Source organism: Hyperoodon ampullatus (assembly GCF_949752795.1).
Source record: "Hyperoodon ampullatus genome assembly, chromosome: 3".
NCBI classification, from domain to species: Eukaryota; Metazoa; Chordata; class Mammalia; order Artiodactyla; family Ziphiidae; genus Hyperoodon; species Hyperoodon ampullatus.
In genome coordinates this window covers 143,523,760-143,536,338 of record NC_136916.1, presented here as the reverse complement: position 1 = coordinate 143,536,338, position 12,579 = coordinate 143,523,760, and the positions used below count along the sequence as shown (strand labels likewise).

The 12,579-nt window shown below is 40.8% G+C and overlaps 1 protein-coding gene across 2 annotated transcripts in view; it reads right to left on the bottom strand.

Moving 5' to 3' along the window:
• LOC307050725 (protein farnesyltransferase subunit beta) overlaps positions 1 to 12,579 on the bottom strand; it is a gene marked incomplete at its 5' end in the record, with an annotated part of 78,072 nt that overhangs the window by 19,703 nt on the left and 45,790 nt on the right. For both annotated transcript variants that reach the window (XM_079700930.1, XM_079700931.1), the window contains one exon: positions 2,299 to 2,385. In XM_079700930.1, the coding sequence (XP_079557056.1) occupies positions 2,299 to 2,385 (87 nt within the window). The remainder of the gene's footprint in view (positions 1 to 2,298; positions 2,386 to 12,579) is intronic.

The following is a 12,579-nucleotide window of genomic DNA, read 5'->3' as shown; positions in this document are numbered from 1 at the left end:
CTGAGGATGGCTACAGTCACCTAACAGTGGCAGCAGCAGGTCAGGGGAAGGCAGCTGAAGCTAACAGAAGGCCCACCATGTTTCTGGCAAGAAGAACCAGGCTGACAGTAATTGAGGAGGAATCCCAGAAAGAGGAGAGCCAGAGAAGGAAAACCCAAATTCCATGTTTAAACTTCGCTTAAAATTTTACCTGACCCTGAATCACACATGCATTGGGCAAAATGAAAGCAGCTTCTGACCAAGAACTGATCCAAGACCTGAGCCCCTGCCCACTGCAGGTGTGTCTAACCAAGTTGATTGCCTGCTAAAGGAAAAATATCAACACTCTTCAAAGCAATCTGACAGAATCCAATCTCTGCAATATAACATCACAATGTCCAGGGTACAGTCCAAATATTACTTGACATAGACACTCAGGCAAGTGAGACATGTCAACTCCAAGACAGCCAGATGTTGAAATGACCAGGCAAGAATTTTAAAGTAGATATTATAATTTTATATTTACCTCAGTGAAGTGAAGAAAAATACACTTGTAATGAATGAAATGATGGGAAATCTCAACTGAGAAAAACAGAAAGTATAAAAAAGAACCAAACCCAGGTAGTCCAGATCAAAAGGCTATATACTCTCAATCTTTAAACTATCGCTCCCTTACTCTTGAGTATTACATACCAAATCCTCAGTAAATGCTGGTTACCATTATTATCAGCCTGTCTAACAATGACACTGGTAGCCAGAAGATAATGGAGCAATGCTTAAAAATTCTGAAGGAATACAATTCATCCAGTTTCCAATTTAGAAGTCTCTAACCAAATAAACTATAAATCAAGTATGAGACTAGAATAAAAATACATGCAAAATCTTTAAAATGTACCTCCGAAGTTCTCTTTTTGGGGATCTGTTGGAATACGATATGTGATTCATTAAAATGAGTGAGTAAACCAAGAAAAAGGAGGATGGGGCTTTAACAAAACAGAGAAGTGAAGCGAATTTCCTGCTGAAAGGAAGCTTCTGGATGCCTGCTGTGCAGCAAGCTGAGAGCAATCTGTCCAGTCTGAAGCAGGAGGGCAGAGGCCCCAGGAGGGATAACTCAAAATGCACGTGCACACACACATACACAAACACACACACACACACACACACACACACACAAGAGAACTGATACATTACCTGAAGTGTTTAACTGTATTGAGAATAATTTTATAGCGCTGGCAGAAAATTTGGGAATTAAGAGGTAATAATTAATTCCAGGAAAGTAAAAGTTATACAAAAAGGTAAATATGATCATAGTATCTCATTTGGTTTAGCTGAAAATTGTATTTTCATAGTAGTAAGTACTACTTTGATAAAAATTAAAATGTAAAAAATAAAATACAGCTTGGATATAATTCCTCAATAGTATGTATAAATCTACTATGCCTTTTTTTTTTAAATTATGAAATAATTTGAAGGATCCACGAAAGTATAGCAAATAATATATAGAACATACATGTACCTAACACCTAGCTTTGATTTAGCCATATGCTTTCAGGTTTTTTTATTTTAAACAAACAATTACAGATACAATTGAAGTCTCCTGAGTAGAAGTACAGACCTCCCTTAATCTCATTTTCTTTACTTTCTCCCCTGAAGTAAGCACCATCCTGAATTTGGTGTTTATCCTTCCCAGCATGTTTTTATATTACTACATGTGATTCTTCCCATAAACAGTATAGAATTGTTTTGCATGTTCTCAAATTTTAAGCAAATGTGATCTGCATGTTTTCTTTAACATCCTTTTTTTTCCCCAACAGTGTTTTTGAGATTCACCCATATTGATACGTGTAGCTCTAGTTCATTCATTTTAAATGCTATATTATATTTCAATATGACTACACCATAACTCACTTATCCATCTTGTGCTTGTGAACATTTAATCTGTTTCCAGCGTTTTACTATTATAAACAAGTCCTATGTTTGTCTCTCTCATGCATGTGGTGTGAGTTTCTGGAGAAGTGGAATTTTAGGGTCATCAGCAAGGGCATCTTTGAGATATTTCCAAATTGCTCTCCAAACTGGTTGAAATCCATTTAGACTCTGACCAATACTGTTTACCCAAGGTTTTGATCCTTGCCAATCGCATTAAAGAAAGTTTGGAAAAGAAGAAAACTTTTAAAGTATTTCTGAAATGCACAATCCTTCAACCCAGACATCTCTTGTAATTTTATATTCCCTTCTCTGGTCCTTCTGCACTTTATTTTTCAGGAAGTCTTGACCGCCTGCTGTCTAAGAGGCAGGACACATCCCAGCTTCTCTCACCTTGCGATCCATTCAGCAGTGCCCTCAAACAGGTCTGGAGTGATGATGTTGGTCAGAGAAGCTACCGAGGCGGCACAGTACGCACTTCTGGAAGGACAGAAATAGAGGGGAAAGTGTTAAGCTTTAAGGAGGAGCTTGAACAAGGCTCACTGAACTTTTTGGACGGATTGCTCTCTGCCTTGTAAGCTGTAATCACTGCCTGTCCTCACTCCAAGCCCATGGTCAGTCCTCCTGGGTCTCCAACCAGGAGTTCTGACATTCTATTTCAATAGAGTTGCTCATGGCACAGCCTCAGTGAAAGAACATGACATTCTAGTCTCCCTCCCTCCACATGGTCAAATCTACACCAGATGAAATAACAGCCATAACAATTCCTGTGGACAGTGAATTCAGCTCTTCTTTCAAAGACCTACAATGGCTCCCCAAATTCCATGCTGTCATTCAGGTATTTCTGACATGCTCATTCAGTTGTCAGTACTGTTTTTAGATCCAGGACTTGTCTGTTTACGGCATGGACAAGTTAAAGGTTAAGTGTATCTTTTCCAAACAGACACAACTCCAAAGCAGGCCGCCAGACCACACTGGCTGCTTAGACCAGGCAAGAGGAACCGAAATGTATGAGCCCACTCAGATCCATTCCTCAGGCTTCTAGAGCGAGAAAACGGTTTTGATTTCAAGCATCCCACCAGTACACACACACACACACGCACACTCTCTCTTTCTCTTTCAAGGGAAAAGAAAGAACATGTCTGTTTTTCCCCCCCATGTTATCCTACATGATTTGGAATAATTCTTGCCATTCCATCCTGCCAGCCCTAATTCTTCTCAGGACACCTTTTATTTCAGCTGATCCCTCTATTATGGAACATGTCTACAAACTGTCTTTTCTTCCCTTCCAGGGTCTTTTCAAACATCCAACATCTCAGCTCTGTTTTATGTTGAAGACAAAACCAGTCTGTTCTAATTCTGTTTACAGATCCTTTTTCTAAGGGCTCCTAAGGAATATAAAAGGGAGGAGAGAGAAGGGTCCAGCTTCCGTATTGTTCAATATGGACATAACACTAAGCCAAGTGCACTGGGGCTCTCCAGTGAGCCACAGGCATTATTCTCCTCCCAGCATTTTTATCAGCCTGCTCACGCCGGCCAAAGGCACAGCAGAGGCTGAGTTCTACCAGCAGGCATCAGAAGCATGGAGAGTCCTTTCTGCCAAATGTTACCATCTACCATAAGCTAACTTCGAAAGTCTGACCTAACTGCTCTCAGGTCTCAAGCCTCTCAAAGGGCTTCAAAGGTATTTGCTCTTGAATCCGAACATAACCTCTGAGGTAGGGAGGCGGCGAACACAGGGCGGTCGCCTCATAAAGGGAAGAACTGAGATCTGCTGCCAGACCTCACACTGAGACCGGGAGTGAACAAAACACACCATTTTTGAGCATCTTCTTCCTCTCTCCCTCTATCCAGTCATCACATCTCTCAGATTTGTCTACTACCCTCCATCCTCTCTGCTGTTACCCAAATCCAAGTCACCATTAACCTGGGTCGGTCTCCCTCTAGCCCTGAAACCAGAGGATTTTCAATAAAACACTACAATCTATTCACTGCAACTGCAGAACTTGTAATAAAATACAAATCAGATTGTGTCACTCCCTACTTAAAACTTGTCAGTGGCTTCCCACTTCCCTTAAAATAAACTCCAGCCTTCTCAAGGAGACTTCGGGGCCCCTCTGGCTATTCCCAGCCTGGCCGTCCAGCTTCATTTCTCCCCCTGCCCACCGGGCCTCTGCAGTTCAGCAACACTGAACTTCTCCTTTCCTGAACACACTCTATGCTCTGTCACCAAAACTTTTGCAAATGCTGGGTCCCTATCTCCCCACTACCCACCCAGAATGCTTCCGGTTATATAACCTAGATTAGGAGATCAGGAGTACATAACTGCTTTTTTCTTAAGATCTGAGGAAAAAATGGTGCTTGCTATGAGTTCATTGCAACTGGATTAGTGGCAGCCCACAGGAGCTGTGAATGCCTGAATAAGCTCATCTCAGAAACTGGAAGGAGTTGCGACAGACCTGAAAGATCAAGAGACCAGTTCTGCCTAACCCAGAATGAGACAAGCTGGCCTCCAGATGCCAAACTGTCCCCATCAACTGCTGCTTCTCTTCAGGTCAAATCCACTCAACAGCACTCAGGAGTAACTGCTGATGCTTCCAGGCAAAGACAATTAAAGGAAGACAAAGTGAAAAGTGATGGAACTGGGGCACTAGAAACCACGCAAAGCAGGGAAACTGCATGAGACCTGCTAGGTTACATCCATCATTCGCATCTTTAATCCTCTGTAAATGAAAAGCATGGCTCGAATGGCAGAACATTACCAGAGGAGCTCGGGTAGAGGAGGAATATGGCTACAGTGCTCTTTAGTGAAACAAACATATTTTATTGGAGGGGCTTCCTAGCATTTGTCTAGCAGATATGAATAAGAAAACAGAAGGAGAGAAAGACAGATAAGATGAAAAAGCAGAGGGCTATGTACCAGATGAAGGAACAAGATAAAACCCCAGAAAAACAACTAAATGAAATGGAGATAGGCAATCTTCCAGAAAAAGAATTCAGAATAATGATAGTGAAGATGATCCAGGACCTCGGAAAAAGAATGGAGGCAAAGATCGAGAAGATGCAAGAAATGTTTAACAACGATCTAGAAGAATTAAAGAACAAACAAACAGAGATGAACAATACAATAACTGAAATGAAAACTACACTAGAAGGAATCAATAGCAGAATAACTGAGGCAGAAGAACAGATAAGTGACCTGGAAGACAGAATGGTGGAATTCACTGCTGTGGAACAGAATAAAGAAAAAAGAATGAAAAGAAATAAAGACAGCCTAAGAGACCTCTGGGACAACATTAAACGCAACAACATTCACATTATAGGGGTCCCAGAAGGAGAAGAGAGAGAGAAAAGACCCGAGAAAATATTTGAAGAGATTATAGTCAAAAACTTCCCTAACATTGGAAAGGAAATAGCCACCCAAGTCCAGGAAGTGCAGAGAGTCCCATACAGGATAAACCCAAGAAGAAACATGCCAAGACACATAGTAATCAAATTGGCAAAAATTAAAGACAAAGAAAAATTATTGAGAGTAGCAAGGGAAAAATGACAAATAACATACAAGGGAAATCCCATAAGGTTAACACCTGATTTCTCAGCAGAAACTCTACAAGCCAGAAGGGAGTGGCATGATATACTTAAAGTGATGAAAGTGAAGAACCTACAACCAAGATTACTCTACCCAGCAAGGATCTCATTCAGATTCGATGAAGAAATCAAAAGCTTTACAGACAAGCAAAAGCTAAGAGAATTCTGCACCACCAAACCAGCTCTACAACAAATGCTAAAGGAACTTCTCTAAGTGGGAAACACAAGGGAACAAAAGGACCTACAAAAACAAACCGAGAACAATTAAGAAAATGGTCATAGGAACATACATATCAATAATTACCTTAAATGTGAATGGATTAAATGCTCCAACCAAAAGACACAGGCTTGCTGAATGGATACAAAAACAAGACCCATATATATGCTGTCTACAAGAGACCCACTTCAGACCTAGGGACACATACAGACTGAAAGTGAGGGGATGGGAAAAGATATTCCATGCAAATGGAAATCAAAAGAAAGCTGGAGTAGCAATACTCATATCAGATAAAATAAACTTCAAAATAAAGAATGTTAAAATAAATTAATTAATTAATTTAAAAAAAATAAAGAATGTTACAAGAGACAAGGAGACTACGTAATGATCAAGGGATCAAACCAAGAAGAAGATATGACAATTATAAATATATATGTACCTGACATAGGAGCACCTCAATACATAAGGCAACTGCTAACAGCTATATAAGAGGAAATTGACAGCAACACAGTAATTGTGGGGGACTTTAACACCACACTAACACCAATGGACAGATCATCCAAACAGAAAATTAATAAGGAAACACAAGCTTTAAATGACACAATAGACCAGATACATTTAATTGATATTTATAGGACATTCCATCCAAAAACAGCAGATTACACTTTCTTCTCAAGTGCACACGGAACATTCTCCAGGATAGATCACATCTTGGGTCACAAATCAAGCCTCAGTAAATTTAAGAAAATTGAAATCATATCAAGCATCTTTTCTAACCACAACGCTATGAGATTAGAAATCAATTACAGGGAAAAAACGTAAAAAACACAAACACATGGAGGCTAAACAGTACATTATTAAATAACCAAGAGATCACTGGAGAAATCAAAGAGGAAATAAAAAAATACCTAGAGACAAATGACAATGAAAACATGACAATCCAAAACCTATGGGATACAGCAAAAGCAGTTCTAAGAGGGAAGTTTATAGCTATACAAGCCTACCTCAAGAAACAAGAAAGGGCTTCCCTGTTGGCACAGTGGTTGAGAGTCCTCCTGCTGATGCAGGGGACATGGGTTCGTGCCCCGGTCCAGGAAGATCCCGCATGCCGCGGAGTGGCTGGGCCCGTGAGCCATGGCCCCTGCACCTGCGCGTCCGGAGCCTGTGCTCCACAATGGGAGAGGCCACAACAGTGAGAGGCCCGCATACCGCAAAAAAAAAAGAAGAAAAATCTCAAATAAACAATCTAACATTACACCTAAAGGAACTAGAGAAAGAAGAACAAACAAAACCCAAAGTTAGCAGAAGGAAAAAAATCATAAAGACCAGAGCAGAAATAAATGAAATAGAAACAAAGAAAACAATAGCAAAGATCAATAAAACTAAAAGCTGGTTCTTTGAGAAGATAAACAAAATTGATAAACCATTAGCCAGACTTATCAAGAAAAAGACGGAGAGGTCTCAAATCAATAAAATTAGACATGAAAAAGGAGAAGTTATAACAGACACCACAGAAATACAAAGCATCCTAAGACACTACTACAAGCAGTGCTATGCCAATAAAACGGACAACCTGGAAGAAATGGACAAATTCTTAGAAAGGTATAACCTTCCAAGACTGCACCAGGAAGAAATAGAAAATATGAACAGACCAATCACAAGTAATGAAATTGAAACTGTGATTAAAAATCTTCCAACAGGGGCTTCACTGGTGGCGCAGTGGTTGAGAGTCCACCTGCTAAGGCAGGGGACATGGGTTCGTGCCCCAGTCTGGGAGGATCCCACATGCTGCAGAGTGGCTGGGCCCGTGAGCCATGGCCACTGAACCTGAGCATCTGGAGCCTGTGCTCCGCAATGGGAGAGGCAACACAGTGACAGCCCCACATACCACAAAAAAAACCCCAAAACAAAACAAAACAAAAAACTTCCAACAAACAAAAGTCCAGGACCAGATGGCTTCACAGGTGAATTCTATCAAACATTTAGAGAAGAGCTAACACCCATCCTTCTCAAACTCTTCCAAAAAATTGCAGAGGAAGGAAAACTCCCAAACTCATTCTATAAGGCCACCATCACTGTGATACCAAAACCAGACAAAGATACTACAAAAAAAGAAAATTACAGACCAATATCACTGATGAATATAGATGCAAAAATCCTCAACAAAATACCAACAAACAGAATCCAACAACACATTAAAAGGAATCATACACCATGGTCAAGTGGGATTTATCCCAGAGATGCAAGGATTCTTCAATATACGCAAATCAATCAATGTGATACACCATAGTAACAAATTGAAGAATAAAAACCATATGATCATCTCAATAGATGCAGAAAAAGTTTCTGACAAAATTCAACACCCATGGGCCTCCCTGGTGGCGCAGTGGTTGAGAGTCCGCCTGCCGATGCAGGGGATACGGGTTCGTGCCCCGGTCTGGGAGGATCCCATATGCCGCGGAGCGGCTGGGCCCGTAAGCCATGGCCGCTGAGCCTGCGCATCCGGAGCCTGTGCTCCGCAACGGGAGAGGCCACAACAGTGAGAGGCCCGCGTACCGCAAAAAAAAAAAAATAAAAAAAAAATTCAACACCCATTTATGATAAAAACTCTCCAGAAAGTGGGCATAGAGGGAACCTACTTCAACATAATAAAGGTCATATATGACAAACCCACAGCAAACATCATTCTCAATGGTGAAAAACTGAAAGCATTTCCTGTAAGGTCAGGAACAAGACAAGGATGTCCACTCCCACCACTATTATTCAACATAGTTTTGGAAGTCCTAGTCACGGCAATCAGAGAAGAAAAAAGAAATAAAAGGAATACAAATTGGAAAAGAAGTAAAACTGTCATTATTTGCAGATGACATGATACTATACATAGAGAATCTTAAAGATGCCACCAGAAAACTACTAGAGCTAATCAATGAATTTGGTAAAGTTGCAGGATACAAAATTAATGCACAGAAATCTCCTGCATTCCTATACATTAATGATGAAAAATCTGAAAGAGAAACTAAGGAAACACTCCCATTTACCATTGCAACAAAAAGAATAAAATACCTAGGAATAAACCTACCTAGGGAGACAAAAGACCTGTAATGCAGAAAACTATAAGTCACTGATGAAAGAAATTAAAGATGATACCAACAGATGGAGAGACATACCATGTTCTTGGATTGGAAGAAACAATATTGTGAAAATGACTATACTATCCAAAGCAATCTGCAGATTCAATGCAATCCCTATCAAATTACCAATGACATTTTTTACAGAACTAGAACAAAAAATCTTAAAATTTTTATGGAGACACAAAAGACCCCGAATCGCCAAAGCAGTCTTGAGGGAAAAAAACGGAGCTGGAGGAATCAGACTCCCTGACTTCAGACTATAATACAAAGCTACAGTAATCAAGACAACATGGTACTGGCACAAAAACAGAAATATAGATCAATGGAACAGGATAGAAAGCCCAGAGATAAACCCACGCACCTATGGTCAACTAATCTATGACAAAGGAGGCAAGGATATACAATGGAGAAAAGACAGCCTCTTCAATAAGTGGTGCTGGGAAAACTGGACAGCTACATGTAAAAGAATGAAATTAGAACACTCCCTAACACCATACACAAAAATAAACTAAAAATGGATTAGAGACCTAAATGTAAGACCAGACACTATAAAACTCTTAGAGGAAAACTTAGGAAGAACACTCTTTGACATAAATCACAGCAAAATATTTTTTGATCCACCTCCTAGAGTAATGGAAATAAAAACAAAAATAAACAAATGGGACCTAATGAAACCTTAAAGCTTTTGCACAGCAAAGGAAACCATAAACAAGACCAAAAGACAACCCTCAGAATGGGAGAAAATATTTGCAAATGAATCATCAAAGGATTAATATCCAAAATATATAAACAGCTCATGCAGCTCAATATTAAAAAAACAAACAACCCAATCGAAAAATGGGCAGAAGACCTAAAGAGACATCTCTCCAAAGAAGACATACAGATGGCCAAGAAGCACATGAAAAGCTGCTCAACATCACTAGTTATTAGAGAAATGCAAATCAAAACTACAGTGAGGTATCACCTCACACCAGTTAGAATGGGCATCATCAGAAAATCTACAAACAACAAATGCTGGAGAGGGTGTGGAGAAAAAGGAACCCTCTTGCACTGTTGGTGGGAATGTAAATGGATACAGCCACTGTGGAGAACAGTATGGAGATTCCTTAAAGAACTAAAAATAGAATTACCATATGACCCAGCAATCCCACTACTGGGCATATACCCAGAGAAAACCATAATTCAAAAAGACACATGCAGGCTTCCCCAGTGGTGCAGTAGTTAAGAATCCACCTGCCAATGCAGGGGACATGGGTTCGAGCCCTGGTCTGGGAAGATCCCACATGCCACGGAGCAACTAAGCCCATGCACCACAACTACTGAGCCTGAGCTCTAGAGCCTGCAAGCCACAACTACTGAGCCCACGTGACACAACTACTGAAACCTGTGTGCCTAGAGCCCGTGCTCCACAACAAGAGAAGCCACGACAATGAGAAGCCCGTGCACAGCAACTAAGGGTAGCCCCTGCTCACCAACAAAGAGTAGCCCCCGCTCACTGCAACTAGAGAAAGTCCACGCACAGCAACGAAGACCCAACACAGCCATAAATAAATAAATAAATAAATAAATAAATAAATTTATTTATTTTTAAAAAAGAAAAAAAAAAAGACACATGCACCTCAATGTTCATTGCAGCCCTATTTACAATAGCCAGGTCATGGAAGCAACCTAAAAGCAACCTAAATGCCCATCGACAGACAGATGGATAAAGAAGATGTGGTACATATATAGAATGGAATATTACTCAGCCATAAAAAGGAACGAAATTGGGTCATGTGTAGAGACGTGGATGCATCTAGAGACTGTCAAGCAAAATGAAGTAAGTCAGAAAGAGAAAAACAAATATCCTATATTAACGCATATATGTGGAACCCAGAAAATGGTACAGATGAACCAGTTTGCAGAGCAGAAATTGAGACACAGATGTAGAGAACAAACGTATGGACACCAAGGGGGAAAAGCGGCGGGGTGGTGGTGGTGGTGGTGGTGTGATGAATTGGGCGATTGGGATTGACATGTATATACTGATCTGTATAAAATGGATAACTAATAAGAAAAATAAATAAATAAAAAATAAACATACACAGGTTATTTGTAAGTAAAAAAACAAACAAAAAAAACCCCAATTATTGGGTCTCTTTGAACTACAGAATTCAATGGACACCTCTTGCAGGAAAAAAAAAAAGAAAACAGAAGGAAACTGGTGTCAGAACGAATAAGTTAGAGAGTAATCATATCTGAAAAAGGTATGTGATAAAATGCCAAAGCAATCTTGCCAGGGTTTGTTTGCTTTCACCTATAATCCCAGGAAACTTTAAAAAGCTGAATTTGGAGTACCTGTAGAACAGGATGAAAATGTAGTGACCAAGAGGGGGAAAACATTTTTAAACTTTTTTCTTATGACGTCAACACAATACTGCTTTTCCTCAATAGTTATATTGGCTTCACTGGCATACACAGTGTAAAAACAAGACCACAGGCCCAAAAGGGAGTCCCTTATGCTAAACTCCACATTGCCAAACCCGACTTCATTATGGTTTCTGCCCTCCCAGAAATGGAATCTTAAACCCGTCAATCAGGAATCACCTGATCAGCACTGGTGAGGGAATCTGCCTGGTGGACATAGCCAACCCGCTTTTTTGCCTGCTTTAACTTCCTTGTCCCTGCTCCCTTCTGCCCATAAAAGTTTCTCATTTTGTACAGCTCCTCAGGGCTCCTTTCTGTCTGCTAGATGGGATGCTGCCTCATTCGAATCAATTTTTGCTCAAAGAAATTCAAAAAATTGTTAATAGGCCTCCATTTATCTTTTAACAACAGACACCGGGATACTGTGATAGAAGAAGAAATATGTATTTGGTCTTCTCCTCAGCACAGAGCTCATAAAACCCGTGGAATTTCCTGACTGATGGGCGATAGGAGAGTCCTGTTATTCATAACATGCGCCCTTTGACCACACCTGAGTTTATGCTAATGAGGTGACTCCTGGAGGATGGGGGCTGGTTGCCAGAGGCACCAACCATGGGATTCGAGGGTTGGAACTTCCAGGCCCACTCCCCAGAAGACTGAGTTAATCACCAGTGGTCGATGAGTTCATCAATCATGCCTACATAGTGGAGCCTCCATAAAAACCCTAGATGAAGGAGTCTGGGGAGCTTCTGGGCTGTGGACGCACCCCTGTGCCTGCTGGGAGGGTGGCACATCCGAACGTCACGGGGACATAAGTCCCTACGCTTGGACATTTCCAGCCCTCACCCTACATACCCCTTCATGTGGCTGTTCATTTGTATCCTTTATGACATCCTTTATAATAAACTAGTTAAACAGTAAAAAATTCTCCTGAGTATTCTGAGCTCTCCTAGCAAATTACTGAAATGAGGAGGGGGTCGTAGGAACCCCTGGTTTGTAGCCAAGTCAGGCAGAAGTGTGGGTAACTTGGGAACCCAATACTTGTGACCAGTGTCTGAGATGGGGGCAGTCTTGTGGGACTGAGCCCTTAACCTGTGATGTCTGTGCTAACTCTGGGTAGTTAGGGTCGGAACTGTTTAATACGAGGAAGAAACACCCCGACATTTCATGTCAGAAGCGTTGGGAGTAGAGAAACAGTTCTCCAGGTACCTAGGTTTCCAGATACCTAGCCTACTTTTATGGTTTGAACAGACAGGTTCCAGACAGAAGAACATCCTTCACTGAAGGTCTCTGCAGCCTGGTTACCTACTTTTATCTGCAACGTGTTTTGTG